The sequence below is a fragment of the Euphorbia lathyris genome, chromosome 9 (genome assembly GCF_963576675.1).
Source record: "Euphorbia lathyris chromosome 9, ddEupLath1.1, whole genome shotgun sequence".
Classification (NCBI taxonomy): domain Eukaryota; kingdom Viridiplantae; phylum Streptophyta; class Magnoliopsida; order Malpighiales; family Euphorbiaceae; genus Euphorbia; species Euphorbia lathyris.
In genome coordinates this window covers 67,734,863-67,762,556 of record NC_088918.1, presented here as the reverse complement: position 1 = coordinate 67,762,556, position 27,694 = coordinate 67,734,863, and the positions used below count along the sequence as shown (strand labels likewise).

The 27,694-nt window shown below is 36.1% G+C and overlaps 1 protein-coding gene across 1 annotated transcript; it reads left to right on the top strand.

Moving 5' to 3' along the window:
- Positions 1-8,741: 8,741 nt before the first annotated feature.
- Positions 8,742-27,694, top strand: LOC136206491 (vacuolar sorting protein 3-like). Its single transcript, XM_065997558.1, has 13 exons — positions 8,742-9,156; positions 11,030-11,305; positions 12,088-12,284; positions 12,387-12,528; positions 13,686-13,758; positions 14,391-14,439; positions 14,630-14,909; positions 15,101-15,156; positions 16,083-16,151; positions 16,260-16,371; positions 17,581-17,670; positions 26,452-26,622; positions 27,258-27,694. The coding sequence occupies exons 1-13, from the start codon at positions 8,890-8,892 to the stop codon at positions 27,348-27,350; spliced, it is 1,875 nt and encodes a 624-aa protein (XP_065853630.1). The 5' UTR covers positions 8,742-8,889; the 3' UTR covers positions 27,351-27,694.

Genomic DNA, 27,694 nt, shown 5'->3' with positions numbered 1-27,694 from the left:
GGCTTCAAGTTCTTAATTCATTCAAAGTTAGAAAACATTACAAATGAGGAGAATATATACCCCTTCTAAATAGAAAGCAAGAGACTAAAAGGCCCCCTCTAGGGTTACTAACAACTAAGGAACCATAGAGGTAAGGTAGGAATAAATAAAGAAAGGATAATAGAGTAATTAAAATAAATGGCAAAGTAGTAAATAGTTGAGTGGCGAAACAGTAATTAGGAGGTGGCAGATATTGTCCCTAATAAGAAGAACTTGGGGAGGAAGTCTTCCTCAACCCTGGCATGCTCCGCGTAGCCTCCCTCACGCCCCGCGTGGTTGTGTCCCTGGACTTGGTGGTTATCGCTGGGTATACTCACGCGCGACGTCCCCGGAAGTACGCCATGCGTACTTGACCTTCTGGACAGAACTCTCTTCGAAAGCTGGCTCCACGCTTCGCGCCTCGGAGGACACGCCCCGCGTGTATGTCCTGTTGGGCTGTTCTATCGACTTTGGACTCTTCACGCTCCGCGCCCTACTAGGTGCACTTCGCGTGCTCGGTTGTTCGCCATTGCCCTCATCTCCCTCGGCTAGCTCTCTACGGGTCTCGTCTTTTGGCTCCGGATCCGCGTTTGGAGGAGGGATGCCCTCATCACTTCATACATCTCTTTGCTCTTCACAATTGGACAAAAAATTAAATTTCGCAACCTTGAACCTTTTCAGTTTTAACAATATATAATTTACTCAAGTCTTCTTCTTAATTCTATTCTCTTTTGCTTAGAGATGAACTTTAAGAAACCAACATTACTTGGAACTCATAAAGCATAAAACAAAAAAACTCAACCATGAATGAAAGTTTTACACTCTTAAATTCAAATTTCAACAAATAATAAATCTGGTTGTCCTTCAATACGTTCAAGAAAACTGTGTATGTAAAATAACAGTGATAAACAAATCTCAGGGCATTAATAAAATCAATTAATTATTTAAAAAGTTAGATCAAAGTTACATTAGGTTCCGCAATAACTACAATGCATAGTTAACCTGTTTGCAACACAAAGATTTTTTTTGTGAATTGAGCAAATTATTTGAGCAACAAAAACAAAGCAATAATAGGATTAACACAAAAAAACTGGTCAAAACGAAAACATAAAAAAAGAAAAGAAAAAAGAGATTACCATTTTTTGCCAATAGAGGATGAGAACCTTCATTCCAGAAATGTCATGCAACATAGGATTATATATAAACCAGAGTTGCTTACCTGTACCATCATATGTGGGGATTAGACCTGTCCACGGGCCCGGGTACCCGCCCGGCCCGCCCAGGCCCGTGTCCCTTGGACCGGGCTTGGACAATAAAAATTGTTCATCGGCCCAGCCCGGCCCAGGCCCGCCTGTTAGACGAGGTGCCGCGGCCTAATCTCCCGGGCGGACCGGGGGTGGACAACCTCATGGCGACGTAAGCGGTGATTGGCGCCGAAAGCAACCAATCGTGGAATCAAGCTGCTCGGCAGGACCGGAGCTCGGAGATATGGAAGAGTCGCCACCCACGAATGGGAAAATGAACACCGATCCCTTGCGGGAGACCGGTGTGGGTTCGGAAAACTTAGGTACGAGCCGAGAAGGCTAGCTCCTTTCCGGAGAAAGGCTACTAGGCACCCCGACATCGTCCGGTTATGAACCAGCGGCGTCCTACTCAGCATGTTAGGCGATAACGGACTAATCGTATACTTCTTTAAGTTTAAAATTCATTTGAAACCCTTTTCTTTCTCTTTTTGGAAACCGTTTTGAGCATATGATATTGAAAAGCCACATCAGTAAAGAATCACCCATTTATGTTTATACATACACAGAGAGGGGTAAGAAAGAAGTGATTTATTTACAACCGTATTTAAATGTTATGTTGTGTGTCTATTCTACATTAACTTATTTCCCCAAAACGATGTTTATTACATGGTTCGCGCCTTAATCGCCGTTGGAACGATTGAGGTGCGTTTTAAAGCCCCGTTGGATGAAGTTTACCCGAATCGCCGTTGGAACGACTCGAGTATTTGAAGACGTTTGTGATAAAAACCTTTTAACGAGAAAACGTGCTTAAACATACAAGTCAATTTTATTTTGTACAAATTCTTTAAGAAAGTGATTCGAAAATTCTATTATTCACAACGAAAACGATTTTAATTACAATAATCCTTTAATCCGCCTTTGGAACGGACTAAGGTTTTAAAACGTGGTGTTTTGAAGACGGTTTGAAATGCTAACAAAAACGACTCTATTTATTCACATTAGGAAACTCCAAAAATTCATTAGTTTAAATAATTCAATTGAAAACTCTCTTTTTTGTGATTTATTTTCCCCACTTATTTAATGGACTCTCTAATTGTTATACTTACAACAATAAACTTATTTAAACTAATATTCACACTCAAATAAAGCCTTCTTGGAACATGGACCCATGAATGGACCAAAAGAATAAAGAAAATAGTTTAGACATATATATATATATATATACATTTAAATCAAAAAGGAGAAGATAAGAAAATAAGAGTTAATAAAAGGAAACTATATAATACATATATGAAAATGCTAGATAAAATACATTTATACTTTAAAAATGCTAAAACAATAAGTAAATCTTATGGATAAGAAAATAATATTTACCCAAAAATAACTTCCTTCAATAATTAACGAAATAACTCAAATGTTCCTAAAACTATACATATATATACATAATTAATATAGTTTAAATACCAAAAATGACATATACTAATATCCATCCATTGTTCTCAAAATATCAAATAACTAATATTTAAACATAGCCTAAGTTAATAAAAAGGAAATACGTATATATATATTTATACTTATATTGTAAAATAAAATAAAAATGATATACCAATATTCTAAAATAAATATATATACTAAAATTCTTTAATAATTTGAAAAGAATATATTACGTAATTATATATATATATACTAAGGATTAAAAGTCTAAAAATTAAGAAAAAGGGACCGAAATGACATTTTTTACATTTTAGCAGATTTACCGACGGAAAATCCGTCGGTAAACAACCTTTAGTGACAGAAATGGCAAATTACAGCAGCACTCCAACATTTTCCAGATTTATTCCAAAGCATTAAATTAAATCTAATTCAATCGTTTTGGACTTCCGAACTACCAAAGATGGATCATAGTCGAAAACGGAAGTTCCTAAAACGATGTTTTTATTTTAAAACGTTATTTGGAAACCTCTTTTAAATCAAAAACTTATAATTACAACATTTTCGATACCCGAACTACCTTTTTATCGGATCACGGTTCGTATGGGGATATCCAAAACGAGGTTTTTATTTTAAAACAAAACCGAATTTTATTTAACACGAAACGAAAATTAAATAAATACGCTAACTAAATAAAATGTGACAAAATAAATAAATGACTAAAGGAATAAAAACTATAGCATAAAAAAAATAAATAGAAGGAGAGAAATAAATTAAATAAAATAAAGAGTCTAGTTCTCGGATAATACCTTTGATTCGGTATCTGACAGTCGAAGCCGATTGATTCCACGAACCGCGAGCTCCCGATTTTAATAAAAATTTAGTAAAAATTGAACTTAGGAAATTTGGAATTTTTGAGGAAAAAATAATTTTTCTAAAAAAAAACCCACTCTCTCTAAAAATGTTTAGAGTGAGAAAGTTTTCCTCCCAAAAAAGGCCTCCTTTTCACCTTGGGATCCGTGCCCTTATATAGGGAAACGGATCCCGGAACAATGGGCGACGCCCAAAAAAATTTGGGCGTCGCCCATTGTGGTTGGGCGGCCGGCCAACCTAGTGTTGGGCTACCGCCCAACCTTGTTGGGCGGCCGCCCAACATGAGTTGGGTTGGGCGGCCGCCCAACTCATGTTGGGCGAGCGCCCAACGCGAGGTTGGGCGCCCGCGCCCAATCCACGTCGGGCGTCCGCCCGACGTGGTTGGGTGCCCGCCCGGCGACCCTCGGGGCATGCCCCGCGCCGTTGGACGCGTGCACTCCGTGACCGCCGAGCGCGCGTTCCGCGCAGCCAGACGCTCGCACGTGCGCTCAACGGTCCATGAGGGCGCGCACCGCCAGCGGTCCCAGGCATTGCTCGGACGTCGAGAGCGTGCCACTCGCGGTGCGTCCGACGGACGCCGCGCGCACGTCTCAAGCCGTCAAGCGGCCGTTCGACCATCGTCGTCCGCGTGCGGGCGTGCCCGCGCCGTGCCGTTAATTTTCCTCCGCTTATTATTTTTTTATATATTTTTCAAAACTTCCGGAATCAATCGCTTCGACCGTCTTGTTTTCAGGTTTTCGTCACAGGTCCTCCGACTCGGTGTCTACACCGTCAAAGTCCGCCTATTTTTTGGACGGGCTTGGGATTAATAAAAATAACACGGGCCGGCCCAGCCCGGCCCGCTTATTAATATTAATTAATAAATATATATTTATATATTAAATGTTTATTTTTAAGTATAATATTTATTTTTTTTATAATTAACAATTATATATATATATATTTAGGTGGGCTTATATGGGTTGGGCTCGGGATTTGATTTTTAAGCCCGAGCCCAGCCCGAGCCCGCCTAAATTAATTGTGGGCTGGGCTGGGCTTGGGCTGAGCATTTTTACTTAAAAACCCGACTGACCCGGTCCGAGCCCGGCCCAGCCCATGAACAGGTCTAGTGGGGATTACTTATGCACAAAACCCGTTCTAAGTTAAGTGATAAAAATAAGGCTTAGAGCTCAGAGAGGAAGATGCAGCAAAAACAAAATAACAAAAAGCTCACAAATACACAAAAGGATAGAAATAAAGAAATTGCAAGTAGAATTTCTCACCATATTCAGATTCAATGGAGTTCCTAAAATAGAAAATAAAGAAGACTAAGAGTAAAAATCATGATAATTGGAAAGATAGAATAACATGGAATGAGGATATCAAATAGAATTTCTCACCACATTTAGTATCTTCCTGACTTGAGTGGATCTTAATCAACTGCACTATAAGGAAAATTGAAAATAACTTGTCAAAAGCACCATGGTTGAGCGTATTAATTGTAATGGACAAATTGTAATGAACTTCTTCGAAGAGATCTTTACATGCAAAGCAAAATTAGATAGGTTTCATTTAAACACAACTTGGAAAAGAAAAATAATCAGCAAGAAAGATGAATAAAGGCAACAATAAAGAGGGAAACATGTAATAATATATGAGAAACACATGGAAAATGGAAAGGGAGAATCATATACTTTTATGAAAACTCTAAATGAGCAATTGAGAATGTTGAATTGAGAATGTTGAGATATGACTTCGTCTTATCATAGAGAGAAAGAATTGAGGAAGATGGGTGAAGCAGGGAATGCAAAGCTGTTGAGGGATGGGATAAGAGGAATGAGTAGTTTAAATCAGGAAGGAGATTGAGATGAGGGGTAAATTACATACGTGGTGTACAACATTTACATGTTATCACACTTTGGTGTACAACCTTTAATTTTGCACACTAAAGTGTACAAACTTCAAGTGACCTCCCACTAAAGTGTACAACCGGTTTTTGCGACCGGTCAATCCTGTTAACTACTTGGTCAACGTGACATCTCATCAATTTTCACTCCTTAAAAATTAAAAGTGGTCCCCACATATTATTAATTTACTTTTATGTCCTTAATAAAAAGAATTTTTTAATTCTCTCTCCTAAAATTTATTTTGTCCAACATTATCTCTTTAAAATTTATTTAGAAGCAAAATGTATAATCATAAAGTTGATGATAGATGGTAAGCTAAAAGGAAGATTTATATAAGTTCAGACCATTTCTTCCGAGGAAGTAAATGCTATACAGTTGGAATGACATAATTAAAAGAGTTTTTGAGATGGCTATATAGAAATAGAAATACAACAGTGAATTGGATTAGAAGTAATTATTGCCAGTAGAAGTTCAAGGTGGAATCCAATTAAGTAGATGTTGAAGGTGGATTTTTGTAAAGCTAAAAAGTCTTGTTCATATTATACTCATAAAATTCAAATAGAATCACATGATTCATTTAATAATAAATTAGTAAAATTAGTAAAGGATATGCAAAAGTGAAAATGCAAATGAATAAGAAAAAGCAAAACATGAAAAACTACCAAATGAATAAGAGAGATAGAGCAGGATATTGAAATTGGAAAAATTGGAGGAAGATATTCATATTAATAATAGTATTGTGGCTTATGTGTGCATTATTTTGTTGCTTTGGGGTCAATGTTTGACGTTAAATCGAAACCATTGTTGTTGGTAATGACGTTTTTGTCGATCCTGATACTATGAAACGAAAATCAAATAAAAAGTTCCAGCCCAATTTGTCTACTTTCCGTTTCCATTAATTCCATACCTCTGATATTTTATTTAATCTAATTACTTTTCCATCTGTTCCAGCAATTTCTCCTTCTCTTCCTCCATTCACAGCTCTTAATCAAATTTCCAATTCAAGCTTTTGTATTTAGGTCAGCTCTTATTCAGTTTTTAATCATTTCCTCTTGTGTGTTTTCGATTTTTGAAGCACAATTCTGATTGTCCTTTGAATCAATTTCTCCTTCTCTTTCTCGATTCGCTTTTCAGATTTCATTGATAAAATCTAAAATAGAAAGAGATTTTTAAGAAAACAATGGTGAAAATGGCAACTGAATTAGAGAGAGAAATGAGTTAATTCCCACCATGAAAAACATTCACTAATTGCAAGAAAGGAGTTATAGAGAGGGAGAGAGGAGTTAGAGAGAGAAAGTCTCTAGAGAGAGAGTATTTAGAGAGAGAATGGGAAAGATGGAAAGAGGAGTTGCAAGGAAGAAGATAAGGTTATTTGAGTAATTATACAAGAAATATGAGTATTTTAGTAATTAGATAAGTGGGTCTCATTCTTTTAAATGAATATGATAAAAAAATGCTGATGTGGCGTGTTGACTTCGTGTTGACCGGTCACAATTACCGGTTGTACACTTTAGTGGGAGGTCACCATAAGTTTGTACACTTTAGTGTGCAAAATTGAAGGTTGTACACCAAAGTGTGAAATAGGGTAAAAGTTGTACACCACGCATGTAATTTACCCTTGAGATGAGTTAGAAAACTTTGGGAGGAAGTCGTTTCGAAGGAGGAGATTATAAATGATAAAAAAGGATAGCTATTATTATTAATTTTCAAATTTTGTAGATTTGAAGGATGAAAAAATGCTTAGAAAATCATCATTTATCTGTTAGATAGATTATAACTGATAAAATCGGATAATTATTATTGTTATTAATTTTCAAATTTTGTAGATTTGAAAGATGAAAAATGCTTAGAAAATCATCATTTATCTATTGGAGAATATTAAATATAAATATAATTAAAATTATTATTTTTAATCCATGAAAAAAGGAGAGGATGCCACCTCAGTTCCATCGTTACTGTTTTATAGTATATAATATATAGACTATAGAGAGGAGAGAAAAGGAGACTTAGAAGGGATTTAGATAAAGAGGGGAAATGCTTAAAAAAAATGAAAAAGAGAAAATAATGATGGAAATATAAAGTTGAAGAAGACGTGTGAGTCCTATTTTTCTTAAGGGATTAGTTAAAAATGGATGATGTGATAGGTTGATCAGTTTTTTTTTCCGGATGTACACTTTAGTGAGAGATCACCTATAAAATCGTGACAAGTTAAAAGTTATAAACTAAAGTGTGATATGAGATAGAAGTTATACACCACAAATTCGAACCTCACATTGGGCATGTAGCAATGTTAAATCCTTAGATCAACTGTTTCACCCATTTGAGGCGTCTATCTCAACCAGCGAATGAAGATTAGTTTGGATGTAGACATGGCTTAAAGGTGTCGTCGCGGTGGTACGGACCCTCCAAAATTACCTCATGGTAAGACAAAAAAAAATTACCCTTTTATTTTCTTTCAATATAGTTATTGAAGTCTTCTTTTATTTTAATAAAGTGGTTTCGATTAATTCATACAGAAAATATCATTCGAATAGTGATGTGATAGTTGCATTAGAAAAATGAATGAATTTAACATGATATGAAGATAAAAAATAGAAATTATTTTTTAGAGAAAATTCTAAAATTAAATCTTATGGTTCAAGCGATTTGTAAAAATAGAAATTTGCAAAAACAATATTATAGTTTAATTGCAAGCACGAATTTTTGCTTTGTACAGTTTACAAATTCAGTCATTCTAAAAAAAATTATTTGTGTGGTTTAACTTTGCAATTAATTAAACATAAATATTGTTTGACTGAAAAATTAATTCACATACCTATTAAATGCAAACTTCACAAACCTTATATTTTCTCTTTACAAACTTTTAAATCAAACTTTTAAATCATGATACTATTTTGCAACTCAGTCAAAACACATGATTTATTTTTATATATACTTAATCTAAATGTTTGAATATGCCACGTGATAGCTGAAAAAAATATAATGTTTTTTCTTCCACGTAATAATATACGTAAAATTAAGTTATTTCTAATATGAATTCATTGGAATGACTTTATTTAAAAAATGACTTTAGTAATTTTTATAAATAGTACCCCAAACCAAACTATAGTAACCATCAATTTATCCATAAAAATGTTTTCGTTCTTGTAGTTGGTAAAAGATTGGTGTTAGTTGAGCTTGTTTTAGGGAATAATAGACTGGCCAAGACTGAAAAAGACATTGATAATTCAAGTGGGTCTTTTGTAATCTTGAAGGAGATTCAGTGTACTGATGGGGTTAAGACAATCGTTTGGCTCAATGATTCAATAATCGTCGGAACTTCTAGCGGATATAGTTTGTTTTCTTGTGTCACGGGTCAAAGTGGGGTGATATTTACATTACCAGATGTATCTAGTACGCCAAAGCTTAAGTTGTTATGGAAAGAGAAGAAAGTTCTAATGTTTGTAGATAATGTTGGAATTCTTGTTGATGAGCATGGGCAGCCAGTTGGAGGGAGTTTGATTTTCCGTGGCTTCCCAGATTCAGTGGGAGAATTATCCTCTTATCTTGTGCTTGTGAGGGATGGGAAGATGGAGTTATATAATAAAAGATCAGGTAATTGTACCCAGACTGTTACTTTTGGTGGGGAAGGAATTGGACGATGCCTTATTGCCAATGAGGATGATGGGAATGGAAAACTTCTTGCCGTTGCCACACCCACCAAGGTATGAAAATGGTTTCTCTCAAGTTAGGTTATTCTCTTGAATTTGTGAAACCTAGAATTCAGACATTTTGATGATTTCTTATTCAGTATAATGTTTTGATTGGTTAACAATTTACCGATCACAGTTTAGGAATGTGACTTTCACATTGCTTAATTACCCTGAAAACATCAAGAAACAAAAATAATTTATTGTATAATATTGTGGATTTAACTGTTGAATTGAAACGACAAGACAAGAAAACAGCATGGCTACTGGAAGGGCATAGTTATGATTTGAATCTCATTCATGATTTTGTGACCTCTGGTTATTGCAAGATAAGCTCATTGACATGTGATTGGCAATTTCGGTAGAATGACCTATTTTTTATCCCAAGAAAACTAAAACAACAAATATATAATTTTTAGTTGAGGATTTCTTTATTGACCTTTAGCTCGTTCTGGAAAGAGGAGTTGCTAGGTTAAGGATGCAATTTTTTCCAGTTATTATCTTTTGTTCCGTGGTTTTGTACCAAATATAGAATATTCGACAAAAATCAATATCTCCAAATATTTATCTTTGTCTCTCCTTCCAGCCATACTCGGACCTGCTAACTGTAGATCATGGCCCTTAAGCAACTCAGTTCATTATTCTGAATTATGAAAAATAACAATGAAGAATTATATTCTTTTTTTCCCTAATTTTATATTTGAGTTAGTTGGATAAGAAAGAATTGGCAGTTACTAATTCAGAGGATGGGAAAAGAAGGGACATGGCGGTTTAACAAGTTACATGCATTTAGTTGGTTTGAGGGGTACAAAGCAGATTTTGAAATTTTAAGACCAATTACTTACATTTAGTTGTTTCAAGGATAAACAGAAGATTTTTGAGCAAGTGTTGTTTTAGAAATACTAGTTACTGACAGGACAGGATGATTTTTTTTATTCATTCAATTTGAGAGGATTGTAAAATGGGGTTCAAGAGATAGTTTATTTATTTATTTTTTATCCTTTCTTCCCAACATCATCAAACTCTTAAAGACAGGAAAGTTTGGCATCTTTTCTTTCTTTTCTTTTCAACATTTACACTTATCCTTTTGTATCTTTTGTGTCCTTCCATAAAAGAATTGTTTCATTTCATCCCCTATGAAATTGATCAAGAAGTTAGAACTATAAAACTTCTGGCAATGTGGATGCAGATTATTTGATTTTAATTAATTTTTCCCTATTGGATTCAAATGCTGCCAAAGGTGAATTGATTGTTCTGAAATATTGATTTTCAAACCTGCCAGAACTACCGAAGTGTGTGGGAGTCAGGGCAAGTTACAAGTTATATAATGATTCTGATCTGTTGATTTAGTTGATGCACAGTATGATTCTTGGGTGAGTAAATAACTCTGCGACAAGCCGACAAGTTTGACTGAATAAGACCAGATTTCTTAATTCTAAGAATCCTGTCACTTTTTTGACCAATCAATATGACTCTATCTGTAGGATTTTAGCAACAATAATTGTGTGATGTGAATTTGATAGAACCAGTCGACCTATTCTGCATTACTTCTAGTTTTAGTCAAATCATGTTTAAATGTTTTAAGAAAACCTACCCTGAGTATAGTCATGTACTTCTGCAGCATGTTTCGTAAGTGGACCATGGGTTACAGCAAGAAATTCACTCCGACATTCTTGTTGAACTTGTAATATGTTGTATAGCATTGTTGTTACCTGTCTATAGTCTTACTTCCTTGGATCCTGAACTGTCCATTTAAGTAATCTAAAGATATATTAGTGGCACAATTATTTTCTAAAGGGATTGTTATTCTGGATGTACGTTTTGTTTATGCAGCCTGAGTGACGAAGAGCTTTTAATGGATTAATATGTTTGATTTGACTATTGTCAGGTTATTTTCTACTGGAAAGTATCTTCAGAAGAACAAATTAAAGACTTACTAAGAAAGAAAAACTTTAAGGAAGCCATCTCCTTGGTGGAGGAGCTTGAGAGTCAAGGTGAAATGTCAGATGAAATGCTATCCTTCGTTCATGCTCAAGTGGGTGTCCTCTTGCTTTTTGACTTGAATTTTGAGGAAGCAGTGGATCACTTTTTACAATCAAAGACAATGCAGCCCTCTGAAGTATTTCCATTTATAATGCGTGATCCAAATCGCTGGTCTCTGCTGGTAAATTACTTTCAATCTTATGCTGGGGTTGTGTTATTTGTTTGTCTGCCAGTGGTTCACATTGTTCTTGGGAAACTGTCATCTTAGTTTGTGGTGTTGTCTTCTAACTTTGTCTTGCAATATATTGCAAATTTAACAGTGAAACGGGAAATGTGCATTAACCAGAACTTTGCTAATTGTTAGAAATAGCTTTGAGCCCAAAATTTGCATTGCTCTGCTAGGACATTTTTCTTTAAAATGTTGCAAGTATTTAACTTTTGGCTTGGCTGGTAGAATTGTCTAATAATTCTCAAGTTGGCTACTTCTGCGTCTTTGTTTTAGAAAGAGTAGTGTTTTTTGTATTATTTGTTTTCTTAGAAATTTTTACTGCCTTTTTCCATGGAGTATATGTCTCAGTTTCATGGTTTGTCTTGTCTCTTTTCATTTCTGTTCATGAGAATAAATATCATTTATAGTATATGGAGTCATAACACAATTGATATAATCTCTCGCCAAATCGATGTGGTAACTGGTAATTGTTTTTTCAAGGTGGAACAAGGTTCTTGACTTAGTGTTTCTTATGGATAGTTAGACATGTGTAACTTTGTATACAGCTTAATCCATAAAGTCTGTCCGACTAGGATGGCTAACTATTGGCAATTTAATTAGCTGGAACAGATCAATGATTGAGAGAAAGCAGTTTCTCCTGGTATTTGGACTAAAATAGCTGTGAAATTTCAAATTTCACAGATGTGGAGTTATACTTTATATAAGACATTATGGTATTGAACTCATGTTTTCAGGTGCCTAGGAACCGATATTGGGGTTTGCATCCCCCACCTGCTCCACTTGAAGACGTTGTAGATGATGGATTGATGGCTATCCAAAGGGCTATTTTCCTCAGGAAAGCAGGAATAGATACTGCAGTAGATGATGATTTTATATTGAATCCACCTACTCGATCTAATCTACTTGAATCAGCAATCAAAAATCTTATCAGGTGCCTATATTTTTCCTACTGGATCAACTCACATCTTATAGTTGCATTTGTCCATCCTTCAAGTGACAGTGCTAGTGGTTTCTCTAATTTATTATACGCCAGGTATCTGGAAGTTTCCCGTGAGAAAGAGTTGGCTTCATCAGTGCAGGAGGGAGTTGATACACTTTTGATGTACCTCTATAGAGCTTTAAACGATGTTCATGATATGGAAAGGTTGGCATCTTCAGAAAACAGCTGCATTGTGGTACATCCTGCTTCCCTTTTGCTTGAGATTATAATTTCTCATCAATGATTTTGTCTTGAGGAATGAATGGTTTTTGTCATGTGTATAAAGGTGAAATATTTATTTATTGATTAAGCTTGTGGAAGACTTTATCAAAATAAAGGAGTAGGACTTGATATTCTGATATTATGAGAAGTGGAGGACAATGGTTGCCAGTATAGGACTGTAGAATATGGGTAGTGCTCCCTGTCTTAAAAGTGTATCTAAGCTCAATATATCATCTCTAAAATTTTGGGGGAAGCATTAGGTGCTAGCCTTGAAATTTACAGCTTGTTTGGGAACTTGGAAAATGCGTATAGATTCTGTTTATCTAGTTGGGTATAAAAACAAATCTCTTTCGATATTCTTGCTCCTTCACTCACGCTACTTTTGACTGAAGCAGAGGGTAACTCATTAACAAAGTGGCGTTTACTCTCTCAATTGTGTCTTCTATTCTATTTAGGTGTGGTCAGCTTCATCAAAAGCAAATTATACAACTAATGTGAATTGCACTGGCTATTTGTCTTTTAGATGAAGTCATCTGAATTTTCCTAAGAGCAATTTTATAGAACTTGAAAGGGTGCCATGCCATTACTTGTAGCATAGTTGAGCTATCTGATTTTGCTTTAGCTTGAATTACTGTCTGCTGTCTGGGAAGTTATATGTCAATGTCAAGTTAGTTTATAGGCACAAGTCAATGGTAGACTGCGGAATCTTAGTATTCCAGTGCATTGCAAAACAGAGAGGCTGTTGTCTGGAGCTTGCTTGAAGGATGACCGTACAACTTCCATGGGCGGTGCAGGAGGAGTTGGAGACTCTATTAGATGAATCTGGGCATTTGCGGACGCTTGCCTTCTTATACGCGAGTAAGGGGATAAGCTCAAAGGCTCTTGCCATATGGCGCATTCTAGCGAAAAATTATTCTTCTGGTCTATGGGAAGACCCTGTTGTGGAGACCGACTCACAGGAAGGCACTACAAGTGTTTTATCTGGCAAAGAGATTGCCGCGGTTGAAGCATCAAAAATTCTAGAGGAGTCATCTGATCAGGATTTAGTTTTGCAGTATTTAGACGTAACTGCTTCTTCAGAATTTATTTCAGAAGCTATTGGCTAATTTCAATTTTTGTAATTTTACATAGATCGCAGATGTCAATCCAGTACTCGCAATTGAAGTTTTGACTTCAACAAAACGAGTAAATCAGCTTTCACCAGGTTGGAATGTTTCCAGGGAAAGAATGATCCCATATTTTGTTCTATACTTTTATTCTTTCCAACATTTGTGTTAAATTGTGTGCCATTCTGTTTTGTTCCTGTTCCATTTTACGTATTTTATTCATAGTATGTTGTATGGTTTGTCCTTGTGGATTTATCACCTTAGAGATCTGCTCTTAATTTTGACAAATTTAATTTAACTAAAATATGTGACTTATGGTAGTATGTTATGCACCTTAGTTTCTCTAGTACTTATTTTCTTCATCATATAAATAAATTTGTCTCTAGTACTTATAGCTTTCTTTCATTTTATTTTTTTTTAGAAAAGAAAATTATCATTTCAAGTAATTTGAGTACTAAACATTCATTAGATAATTGGATTTGCCTTTTGATGCTTAGCCCTTCCATTCTTTTGTATTGAATCCCAATGATCTTTTGTTCCTTATGCTATGTTGGAGGCTATTTTTTTGGTTTATATTTTCAAATGGTCGTCATGTTTTATGATCTTCTCAATTTGAGGCATGGAATGGAACTATATATAGCACTTTCATCTAGGCGTTGGAACCAATAAGCTTATGCTATTGCTAGTTAGTATTTTCTGTAATTTTTGTTTTGTGGTTTGTCTATTGCAGATGAAGTGATTGCTGCAATTGATTCAAAAAAAGTTGAAATCCTGCAAAGGTATCACCATGAAATATTCTATGAATTCCACTTTCATTTATATATGATGGCTTGGATTTTCCAGGTCTAATTTGATTCATCTTTTAGATATCATATATTCATGTTTATGATTTCTGCTGCATGTTATTGTTGCATCTAAATTTCTTGATTGATTTGATGTTCATGGCAAGGTTATTTATGTTTTGTGTAGGTACCTTCAGTGGTTGATTGAAGATCAAGAATCTACTGACGCTCAGTTCCACACGTTATATGCTCTCTCACTTGCAAAGTCTGCAATAGAGACATTTGCAGTGGAAGGTAACTCTGGTGATGGAAGGGTACTGGAGGAAAAATTATCTGATTTTAGCTCAAAATCTATCTTTCAAACTCCTATACGAGAGAGGCTGCAGATATTTTTGATGTCGTCCGACTTATATGATCCAGACGAAGTTCTTGATTTGATCGAAGGATCGGAGTTATGGCTGGAAAAGGTGTTCTGAAACTTCTGTCATTTTTGCCTTTTTCTTTGCTTACTGTCGTTAGGGGCCATAATTAATTGGTATTTCTGTCCTTTCAGTCTGTCTGATTTTAGGAAAAGCATGGATCATATTGGTGCTTGTAGATCATAAAAATAATCAACCTTGTCTGGCTTACTGACTAAAGTTTTGGCTTTATTTGGCAGGCTATTCTCTACAGAAAACTAGGGCAAGAGACATTGGTGCTCCAAATTCTGGCCCTGTAAGCTTCAAATCTCCATAAGAACATCAATTACAGCAACTTGGAGCCACCTTATTGATTTAAGGTGTTACTTTGAGTTGCTAGTGTAGTAGAGATTATCATTTAACATGTGCATGAGACTTGAATGAGATATCACCAGATTTCTCAATAATATTGGATCATATTATATTTGCTAATGTTCAAATGTATAGTTTAAGAAGGATATTTCTCTCTTCTCAATGTTATAAAAATGTTATTTTCCCTGTTTAGTCAATTCGTTATCTTATGACTCTAGCTTCTATATGCGTCTGCACTTTTTTCAGCTAGTCATTAATTGACTGGCCTATATGTTTTATACAGGCCTTCAAAGTGCTGTTCTTTGTTCCTTCTAGTTCTACTCGAGGCTTAGGGTACTGAAATTGATAAATTCTTACTTCATTCCATGTTAGGTTATAGAAGAAAGAAGCTATACACACACATACACACAATTATAATGTGTTACCATAGCTGTTTAGTATATTATTATGTTATACAACTATAGTTTTAATGTATTGTATTGTAGTGATGAATGATTTCTTTTACTCTTGCATGTTTTCAACTTGTTTCTTTAGACCAATGCCAATGGAACTCAATTTGTCTCCATCCTTACCTATTATTTTCAATCCAAATAAGCAAGAAGCTAGGTAGTGGTGCCAGTTGATGAACTTGCTAGGATAACCTAACATTTATTGGTTTATAGACTCGCATATGTATATTGTCCATATTTATGTTAATGAAGGAAGCCATGTTCATTATTTGGCAATATGATAATTGCTTTTAAGAGCAGGCTTTCCACGTAAATAGAAATAAGATTTAATAAGTTCAGTTTGAGCATATAAACACGGCATTTCGTTTTGTACATTTATTCCAATCTGATGTATTAAAAAATGAGACAATGGTTCTCTCAGGAAGCTGGAGGATAGTGAAACTGCTGAACAATATTGTGCGGAGATTGGCAGACCAGATGCATATATGCAGTTTGTTTCCATCCTTTTTTGAACACCATAGTCTTTTTATCAGATATCATCAGCATGTTGGTTTTCTTATGTCACCCTGCATGTAACTGTTTGTGATACATCTTCCAGATTACTTGATATGTACTTGGATCCTCAAAATGGTAAAGAGCCTATGTTCAAGGCTGCTGTTCGCCTTCTCCATAACCATGGAGAATCATTGGATCCCTTGCAAGTTTTGGAGGTATCAAATCCATCTATCGTCTCTCTCTTTCTTATCTTATGGTTACAAACATCCTATATCCCAGAATTGGCTGCTTTCCTAATCCTCTCTTGAAAGGAAGGATATATATTTGGCCATTGATTTCTAATTGTTGACATCTGCACATGATAAATGTTTATATGAATATTGTATGTTTTCCTCAGTAAGAGAAGATTGGTATCTGGAACTGATATCAGGTCCTCTTGGTGCTACTCTTTACCGTGAATATGCTTCTTGTCTGCTCTTAGATAATAATTTATTTGTTCCTACTAAGTAGTATTTGAGAAGCACTATGCTATATCAAATATGTGATCGATTTAATAATCAAACTTCACTCAGAGTGTTGAAGCTAACACTGAAAAAGTCACTTGGTTTAGCAGGTTTTTTCCAGTTCTAAGTCAAGCTCTAGATATTCTTAAAATCACATGCTTTCAGCATGTTTAATGTGTTAAATTAGGACTTGACAGCATGAGATTGGGCTGTTTATGGGCTCAATTGATCGTAGACTTATTATTTATTGGCTTGATTTCCAGTTAGAATTGAGGTCTTCTAGAATATTTTTTTGCCTCTCGGCATGAACATGCTAGTTCACTTTCCATTTCATGAATTGCCTCATTGTTTTGCAATTTTCTTCATGATTGAAAAGGGAGAAATTTTAGGTTCGTGCTCACCATTTAATTCCACTTGTGGCCCCTTAAGAAGCGTGTTATATAGGAATTTGTTAGGTGGATAAAGATGCCCATTGAAGGTTTTTATTTTATTTTAGAGATAAGGATCAGATTTTCCCCTAAGGTTATTGAGGAAGATCAATTTTATTTTATCGTATGAAATGGGCCAATGTTGCTGCTATGGTAGAAATCCTAGCTCAATTTCACCTTTTTCTAAGTGAAAACCGAGGGCAGAATCCCTTGAAAAAGGGTAAACTTGAGCTAGGGTTTTACCATGGGGCAACATTAGACTGTTTGCATGGTAAGGGTAAAAATTGATCTTCCCCAATAACCTTAGTTAGGTGCAAAATTGACCATTATCCCTTCATTTTATTTATTTTTTCACTTGGTAGAAGCTAGAAATCCTTTAATCTACAAGAATACTTTATTTTTCGGGAATAATGAAGTTGATTATCTCTTCATCATCTGGTTTCCTATTCCTTCTTTTCCTGGACTTTTCTTAATTGAAAGGTTTATGTTGCAGACATTGTCTCCAGATATGCCCCTTCAACTTGCCTCGGACACGATTTTGCGGATGCTGAAGGCTCGGCTTCACCATCATCTTCAAGGACAAGTAAGGCCCCTATGCTTGAAAATTATGAGTTCTTTGGAATAATTATTACGGTAGTTAACTTTTAGCTGGGTAATTCTACTATTTGGAAAACTATTTACACAATGATGAAAATCCTTTAGTATGAAGCTTGTCCGTTGAAGGTCAAAAGTGTTGGTGTGCCCTAGTTCATAGGCATTGGTTCTTATAAAATGTATTTGTATCACATTAATAAAGGCATTAATCTAGTTCATTTATATCTTGTGCTATAGTATGAATAGAGAATCCATTGATTAATAATCATAAAACCATATCCCAAGTCTATTCTATCATGGGAATGATTAGGAACACAGGCTTGTATATTCGACGACTGTATGGTAGTAGTTGATACTAGCCATAGCACTTGATAAGTCAGTTGTAAATATGGGTACATGTTATATACATGTGACTGGATCGATCCGCCCGAGAAAACTACATGGTGGTTGTGTCATTAGTTTTCTTAAGTAGGTCTCTAACTGTCTTCAGACCAGATTTCATTATAATATCAATGTGGGATCCGGTTCACTTTGACATACGCCTAACAGGTCTGTAACAGGATGCCAAATACGGGTATGATTGGGTGAACAGGTGAACACATTAGTATTGATATTGAAGTGATGGAATTACCACTCATGTAATAGTGAGATGATATCACAAGCCACTTGATAAGTGAGATTGATAAGTGTGTGGCCACACCTTGATAAGTAGTTTACTTATCTGTTTCATCAATCTACTTAAGATCAAGAAATATCATAAACATCAGAGAGGATGACAGCCGCCATGCCTCTAGTTTATAATATCGATATCGAATGGTAAAAGACGTTAAGAGATAACTACAGGGTCTCTGCATCTTTAGACTGCTGAAATAGCTGTATTGGTTAGGGGCAGTAATGGTTAGGGGCAGTAATGGTTTGCTAGAACCCACTTACTGTCTGTGGGCCGTGAGCCCACTGCTAGCTAAGGACAGTCCCATAGGATCGTGCACATTAAACATCTGAGTTAGAACTTATAGAACGGTACACTGGAGGGGTGAGATTAATTAATTGATTGACAGTGAAATGTCAAGGTAATTAATTGGTGGTTAATTAATTGATTAATTGATACTTTGTATCAATGTAATTGATTAATGGATTTAGGCGTTGAGTATTTAATTGGTTAATTAGTTTACGGGATGTAATTAATTAATTTGTAAATTAATGAAATTGCATTCGTGAATAATTAATCAAACTAATACGTCAATTTATTAATTAGTGTTATTTATTTAATTGGGGTAATTAAATTTAATCTAATTGTAACTAATTGCATAGAATAAATACTATTGGTATTTATTTAAGTGATTATGTTAGGATTAGATTAGTTTTGTAATTAACCAATTAACCCTAAACCAATTAGGTTTAGGAATAACTATACTATATATAACAAAAGTCTAAAACCTAATTAACTAAATTAATCACTATTCATATTCGGCCATAGAAGAAAATCAATATTGATTTTCGACAGCAGCCACCATTCCACTAGAAAGTGGATTTTTGTTTTGGAAAAATTCATTTTCTCTCCAGTTCTTCTTCGTTCTTCGGCTAGCACCGGTTCTAGCTCAATAGCTGTTCGTGCACCTGACTACGGAGATCTTACTACCTTGTGGATTCTTCAGCCGTCTCTAGAAGAGACAGTCCGGGTATGTTTATATCCTTAAACGGATCAAAAGGTTTTATTCAATCAATGGTTAACGGACAAAGATCAAACTATAAGGGATTAGAAATAAATTTTAAACCGCAATTCCGCTGCGCTACAGTTGATTAACTGGCAATAATCCCTAACAGTGGTATCAGAGCTAGGTTTAGTCCGTTTTGATGGATTGAAATATTAAATAAGATTTGGTTTTTACTATTTTTCCAAATCGGTTTTAAAATTCCTATTAAATATACATATTTAGTAATTAGTTTAGGAAGTCCTGTTTATATTTTTCTGTTTCGTTTTTTATCTGTTTGTGCTAATATTTTATTAAAACAAAGAATAAAAAAAAAAGTGCAGAAAATCTATATATATATAAACAGTTTAAGAGAAAAAAATATATAACGGACTCTTAATAGCAGTCGCGGGACTGCTGTCCGCGAACAGCAGCCCCGCGGCTGCTGTTCGCCAGACAGTAGCCACGGGGCTGCTGTCCGCGGACAGCAACCCCGTTGCTATCTCGGGTCTGTTTTGGGTCTAAATTTAGTCTAAATTTAGATTGTAGGGACTGGTTTTAAGTTTTAAATTTTTCTCGGGTAATTTTAATAAAATCAGGGCCCTAATACCGTTTAATTTATTAAACACGTTTTGAATAAAAATTAATTGGTATTAAAATGTTTTTGATTGGCATGTATATTTAATTTTAATCGAATTGATAATTTGTATAAAATTGAATATGGTTAATTTGTGAAATTGGCCCAATAGACCGTGACACCGGTTTAAATTGGGAGGGTTAAATTTTAGATATGTGACGACCCTAAAAAAAAATTTAGTGAGAGCGAAATTGTAATTTTGTATTTAAATGGATGTTAACCGTTTGGGCCTTTATGGGCCTTAGTCACATATGGTAAAATTGGCGATTTCACCCTAAGTAACTCGGCTTAACTTTATTAGATGTTCTGGAATGCCATGATCATGCATTATATTTGTATGTCTTACCGTGCAGCAACGTGTTATAGAGTTCTATGGGTCCTAAATTAAAGTCGGTTTGTAATTTAATTTATTTTGGGAAATATGGCCTGCGTGCCATTCTTTCATTAATGTAATTTTAGAATAGGTTCTATTCATAATTATAATTGGTCGTGAAGAAGCCCAGATGGTCCAATCCCATGGTGGGAGCCCAAGGAGATTTGAAGCAAGCCCATGAAGATTAGATAGTTTATCTAGTTTCACTAGGATGCCCCTTCGGTTTCCGATAAATATATATCGGAAAGCGAAGAAGTAGGATGTATTATAAGGCCCATAGAGTCTCTATGTTTATTTTGATTATACAATTGCTTAGTATAACATGAGATATAAGTAGCAACGGTCACCAGATCATCACCCGCGATAATTATATGTTAAAGCCGTATCACTTAATTAATCCGGATAATGAAATATTGAGTCGCTTAAAAGTGCTTTCCAGATTCACACCTCTTCCTCCCAGGTAGTGCTACAGTGTATGACGTGCCCTAGCAGGTATGCTGTAGTAATTAGTGGGCCGTTGAGGGTTAGGATACTTCGGTATGGCTAACGCGTGTATGGTGGTTGGACTCAACGTGGGTAGCATTAGCTCAGAGCGGGCCCTAAGCACAGATGGGCTAAGTGTCACAAAGCCCATCAAACCAAGAGTCCTTGCGGAGGATTGGATAGTTTATCCTACCAAATCGTCAATGGTCGACGGCGGAGTCTTAGCTCGGTCTATTATTGATGGATTGTGGATCTTGGTCAAGACAGCCAAATAAATATCACCAATAACAGATTAAAATGGATTATTAATTTGATCTTTGGCTTAAGCCCTTTATTCTAACTCTAATGTAATTTTTTCACGTATATAAAAATCACCAAGTTACATAAAAGAAATAATGAATGCAACAAGCAACAACTTACTCGGACCACTCCTGGAAAAGGAAAAACTTTCAGGGACTGATTTCCTTGACTGTCCTATGAACTCACAAAAGGTTTGTAGACACGAGTGGAAGGGATCTGTACTGATTGCTACCTTACCAGCCAACAAAGGGAACACATCTAAGGGAAAGGCCAAGTCCAAGTCCAAGGCAAACGCCCAAAAGGTCAGGTCAAAGACAAGGAAGGCGGCAGCTCGTAAAGGTAGGTTGGCCTTGGCAGATGATATCTGTCACGAGTGTAATGAGAAGGGACACTGGAAGAACACGTGTCCAAAGCTAAGGGAGAAACAGAAGGCTAAAGCTTCTGGTTCTAGCATTTATGTTGTTGAGATAAATCTGGCTATTTCTACATCTTGGGTTTTAGACACTGGATGTGGTACTCACATTTGTTCAAATGTGCAGGGACTGAGAAATAGGAGGTTGTTAGGATCTGGTGAAGTGGATCTTTGAGTCAGCAATGGTGCTCGTGTAGAGGCCTTGGAGATCGGAGATTACACTTTAGAGATGCCTACTGGTTTAGTTTTAGAACTTAGAGATTGTTGTTTTGTACCTGCAATTCGCAGGAATATTATCTCAGTTTCTATGTTGAATATTTCCGGTTTTAATTTTAATATTGGACGTGGTAGGATTTCTATACATCGTGGCAATATTGTTTACGGAACCGCATTTATAGAAAATGGTTTGTATATCCTTGATCTAAAACGTAGTGAATCAATCTATAACATAAACGCTAAAAGGATTAAGACTAATGAACTGAATCCTACATATATCTGGCATTGTCGTCTTGGCCACATAAATGAGAAACGCATAACTAGGCTTCACTCTAGTGGAGCGCTAGGGTCATTTGACATGCAGTCTTATGACACGTGTGAATCTTGTTTAAGTGGGAAGATGACAAAGGCGCCTTTCACCAAAACTGGTGTAAGGGCCACAGAGCTATTGGAGCTGATACACTCAGATGTATGTGGTCCAATGAGCATCAGTGCTAGATCTTGTTTTCTGTACTTCGTTACCTTCACAGATGACTATAGCCGATATGGGTATGTGTATCTGATGAAACATAAATCTGAAACTCTTTTCAGATTCAAAGATTTTAAAAATGAAGTAGAAAATCAACTTGGCAAGAAAGTAAAAGCGCTCCGGTCTGATAGAGGGGGTGAATACTTGAGCCAAGTGTTTGTCTCATTCTTGAGAGAGTGTGGGATTGTTTCCCAACTCACTCCTCCTGGTACACCCCAATGAAATGGAGTGTCGGAAAGGAGGAACAGGACCCTGCTTGACATGGTCCGCTCAATGATGAGTCAAGCTTCTCTCCCTATCTCCTTTTGGGGATTTGCTTTGGAAACTGCTGCTCATATAATTAATAATACACCGAGCAAGGCAGTTGAAGGAACACCATATGAATTATGGACGGGCCGAAAGCCCAACGTTTCCTTCATGAAGATTTGGGGCTGTGATGCACATGTCAAGAAATTTATGAGTGGCAAACTAGAGTCCAAATCTGTCAAATGCCAGTTCGTGGGTTACCTTAAGGAAACTAAGGGTTATTACTTCTACAACCCAGCCGAGAATAAAACATTCGTGGCTAGGTTTGCAGTCTTTTTGGAAAAGGAATTCCTTTCCAAAGTAGACAGTGAGAGCAATATTGATCTCACTGAGATTCAAGACTCACTGACTCCTACAGCAGATGCTGAAGATGCTCAGGTAACTGATTTAGGTCCTCAAGAAATTGAGGAGGCTGAACCAGTTACATAGGAACCTAGAAGGTCTGATAGGACACGTCATCAACCCGAAAGGTACGGCTTTGTCGTGATTGATGATAGGGACATAATGGTCGACGACCAGGATGAGCCCAAGACTTATCAAGAGGCTATTGAAAGCCCACAATCAGATCAATGGCGTAAAGCTATGGAGGCTGAAATGCAGTCTATGCGTGATAACCAAGTGTGGAACTTGGTGGATCCACCTACGGGTGTTAAAACGATTGGCTGCAAGTTGTGTTTCAAATTAAAAGCCGATAACACCTTCAAGGGGCGACTGGTGGCAAAAGGTTATAGACAAATCTAAGGAATTGACTATGATGAAACCTTTTTACCAGTTGCTATGTTCAAATCCATTAGGATAGTACTAGCCACAGCTGCATGGTATAACTATGAGATATGGCAGATGGATGTTAAAACCGCTTTCCTGAATGGGAAGTTACTCGAAGATGTCTACATGACACAACCAGAGGGTTTTATCGATCTGAAGTATCCTAACCGAGTATGTAAGCTTCAAAGATCCATTTATGGATTGAAGCAAGCATCTAGGTCTTGGAATCAGAGATTCAATGAAGCCATAACTGAATATGGTTTCGTGCAGAATCCTGATGAACCCTGTGTGTATATGAAATTCAATGGGAGCATATCCACTTTCCTGATATTGTATGTCGATGACATACTGCTCATTGGAGGCGATATACCAACACTGCAAGGCGTGAAGCGGTGGTTGAGTAAATGCTTCGCAATGAAAGACCTAGGAGAAGCCGAAACGATCTTAGGGATTAGGATCTACAAAGATAGATCCAACAGACTTCTAGGCTTGAGTCAGGCAACATACATAGACAAAGTTCTTAGAAGATTCAGCATGGACCAGGCTAAGAAAGGATTCATGCCTATGCGTCATGGGTTGAAACTTGGTAAGAAAGATTGTCCTCAGACAAAGCAGGATAGAGAGAACATGGAAAAGGTCCCATATGCGTCAGCTATAGGATCTATCATGTACTCTATGTTATGTACAAGGCCAGATGTTGCATTTGCACTTAGCATGACTAGCCGGTACCAGTCAGATCCCGACGAGGAGCACTGGAAGGCAGTTAAGACTATCCTAAAGTACCTTAAGCGTACCAAGCATTTCTTTTTAGTTTTTTGGTGGGCAAGAGTAATGGCAGTATCAGGTTACACTAACCAAGGTTTTAAGGATGATAACTAGTCACATACTGGTTATGGATTTCTCCTGAATGGCGATGCCATTAGTTGGAGATCCTTAAAGTAGCCAACCATTGTCGATTCTATGATGGAAGCTAAGTACATCGTTGCATGTGATACTGCAGAGGAAGCAGTTTGGATCAAGAAGTTCATAACTGATTTAGGAGTAGGTCAAACTCTCCTAAGATCAGTTGATGTTTTCCTGTGACGATAATAGGGCCATAGCACAGGCACCGGAGCCCATGTCACACAAGAGATCCAAACGCATAATTAGATAGTAACACCTTACCCGGTGATATTACATTGTGGAGGGTTGACACTGAGAACAATGTTGCTGATCAGTTTACCAAGGCACTTGGTAGTACTAGATCTATAGTGTTTAGGGCAATACCTGCTTGGAACTAGTTCAAGTGGGAGACTGTTGGTGTGCCCTAGTTCATAGGCATTGGTTCTTATAAAATGTATTTGTGTCACATTAATAAAGGCATTAATCTAGTTCATTTATATCTTGTGAAGTATGAATAGAGAATCCATTGATTGATAATCATAAAACCATATCCTAAGTCTATTCTATCATGGGAATGATTAGGACCACAGGCTTGTATATTCGACGACTGTATGGTAGTAGTTGATACTAGCCATAGCACTTGATAAGTCAATTGTGAATATGGGTACATGTTATATACATGTGACTGGATCGATCCGCCCGAGAAAACTACATGGTGGTTGTGTCATTAGTTTTCTTAAGTAGGTCTCTAACTGTCTTCAGACCAGATTTCATTATAATATCAATGTGGGATCCGGTTCACTTTGACATACGCCTAACAGGTCTGTAACAGGATTCCAAATACGGGTATGATTGGGTGAACAGGTGAACACATTAGTATTGATATTGAAGTGATGGAATTACCACTCATGTAATAGTGAGATGATATCACAGGCCACTTGATAAGTGAGATTGATAAGTGTGTGGCCACACCCTGATAAGTAGTTTACTTATCTGTTTCATCAATCTACTTAAGATCAAGAAATATCATAAACATCAGAGAGGATGACAGCCGCCATGCCTCTAGTTTATAATATCGATATCGAATGGTAAAAGACGTTAAGAGATAACTACAGGGTCTCTGCATCTTTAGACTGCTGAAATAGCTGTATTGGTTAGGAGCAGTAATGGTTTGCTAGAACCCACTTACTGTCTGTGGGCCGTGAGCCCACTGCTAGCTAAGGACAGTCCCATAGGATCGTGCACATTGAACATCTGAGTTAGAACTTATAGAACGGTACACTGGAGGGGTGAGATTAATTAATTGATTGACAGTGAAATGTCAAGGTAATTAATTGGTGGTTAATTAATTGATTAATTGATACTTTGTATCAATGTAATTGATTAATGGATTTAGGTGTTGAGTATTTAATTGGTTAATTAGTTTACGGGATGTAATTAATTAATTTGTAAATTAATGAAATTGCATTCGTGAATAATTAATCAAACTAATACGTCAATTTATTAATTAGTGTTATTTATTTAATTGGGGTAATTAAATTTAATCTAATTGTAACTAATTGCATAGAATAAATACTATTGGTATTTATTTAAGTGATTATGTTAGGATTAGATTAGTTTTGTAATTAACCAATTAACCCTAAACCAATTAGGTTTAGGAATAACTATACTATATATAACAAAAGCCTAAAACCTAATTAACTAAATTAATCACTATTCATATTCGGCCATAGAAGAAAATCAATATTGATTTTCGACAGCAGCCACCATTCCACTAGAAAGTGGATTTTTGTTTTGGAAAAATTCATTTTCTCTCTAGTTCTTCTTCGTTCTTCGGCTAGCACCGGTTCTAGCTCAATAGCTGTTCGTGCACCTGACTACGGAGATCTTACTACCTTGTGGATTCTTCAGCCGTCTCTAGAAGAGACAGTCCGGGTATGTTTATATCCTTAAACGAATCAAAAGGTTTTATTCAATAAATGATTAACGGACAAAGATCAAGCTATAAGGGATTAGAAATAAATTTTAAACCGCAATTCCGTTGCGCTACAGTTGATTAACTGACAATAATCCCTAACAAAAAGTTCATTTTGGTTTTGAATGTGGTGTTTTGACATGTCTTCTGCATATTGTCCTTCCATCTATCCGAATTCAGTGTTTGAAAACTTTCTTTCAGATAGTGCATAATTTGTCCCGTGCTATAGACGTTGATGCAAGACTCGCAAGGATGGAGGAAAGATCACGGCATGTGCAGATTAATGATGAGAGCCTTTGTGATTCTTGTCATGCACGACTTGGAACTAAACTCTTCGCCATGTATCCAGATGATACCGTTGTCTGTTACAAGGTTGGTTATCGTTTTCTTCTCTCTTTTGATTTTGTAATTTATAACTTTCAGTAGTGAGGGTGATTTGCAACCTCCATATATAATGTTGTTTAGTAGATTATGCATGTCAAAGAAATGCTATAGTACATGTTAAACCAAATAAACAGAGGCCTCTAATCCTGATTCATCTTGTTAAGAATGACCTTTTAATGATAAGGGCGCAATACATCCGTGGCTCTCAACTATAGTGCTACTAATATTATGGCCCCTAAACTCCATTTCTTGATATAAGAAAAACATTGAATTTTAAATTGCATTAACAGTAAAGTCAAAGTCAAAAAAAAAAATCTTCATAAATAATTAACGAAATAGGTATTTGACACGACAATAGGGCTGTCAATTTTTGACACGACAATACCTGAAAAAACGCGCTTGACAATTATCATTATTGTGTCATTTTTATACCATAAATAATAAAGTCATGTGGAATATATAGATCACGTGAAACGACTGTGACATGATAAGTCGATAACCCATTTTGACACACCTAATAGAGAACAAGGGTTTTGTTGATGATGCTATGTGCCTTAATTACATGGTCGAATGGGAAAATGAAATTTGATTGCCTAAAGTATGTGTTCCTCTGATTGTTGCAGTGTTTCCGACGACAAGGTGAGTCCATGTCTGTTAAAGGCCGTGATTTTAAGCGAGATGTACTGTATAAACAAGGTTGGCTTGTAACACGTTGAGTATATATGAAAGGCGCACATATTGCCTTTTAAATACGGAGTAGTTGTTGCAGCAGCTATGGATGATCCTAATTGACGAGTCACAGGAGAGTGTTACAAAATTATTTGATGAGAGAATGCCATGTTGTATATAGGAATATTTTTGTTTTGTACCTGATATGTAGTTCAATAGAATAGAATAGAGGGATTCTACATATCTCAAACTCGAACAAACAAGTAATAGTTCAAACGGTTTGACTTGCAATATATGGCTGTCTGCGATATTTGGTAGGATAACTAGCATTCGAAATATTGTGGATAGTCAATAACATATATCAATATTATTTTAACTAGTGTTCGAAATA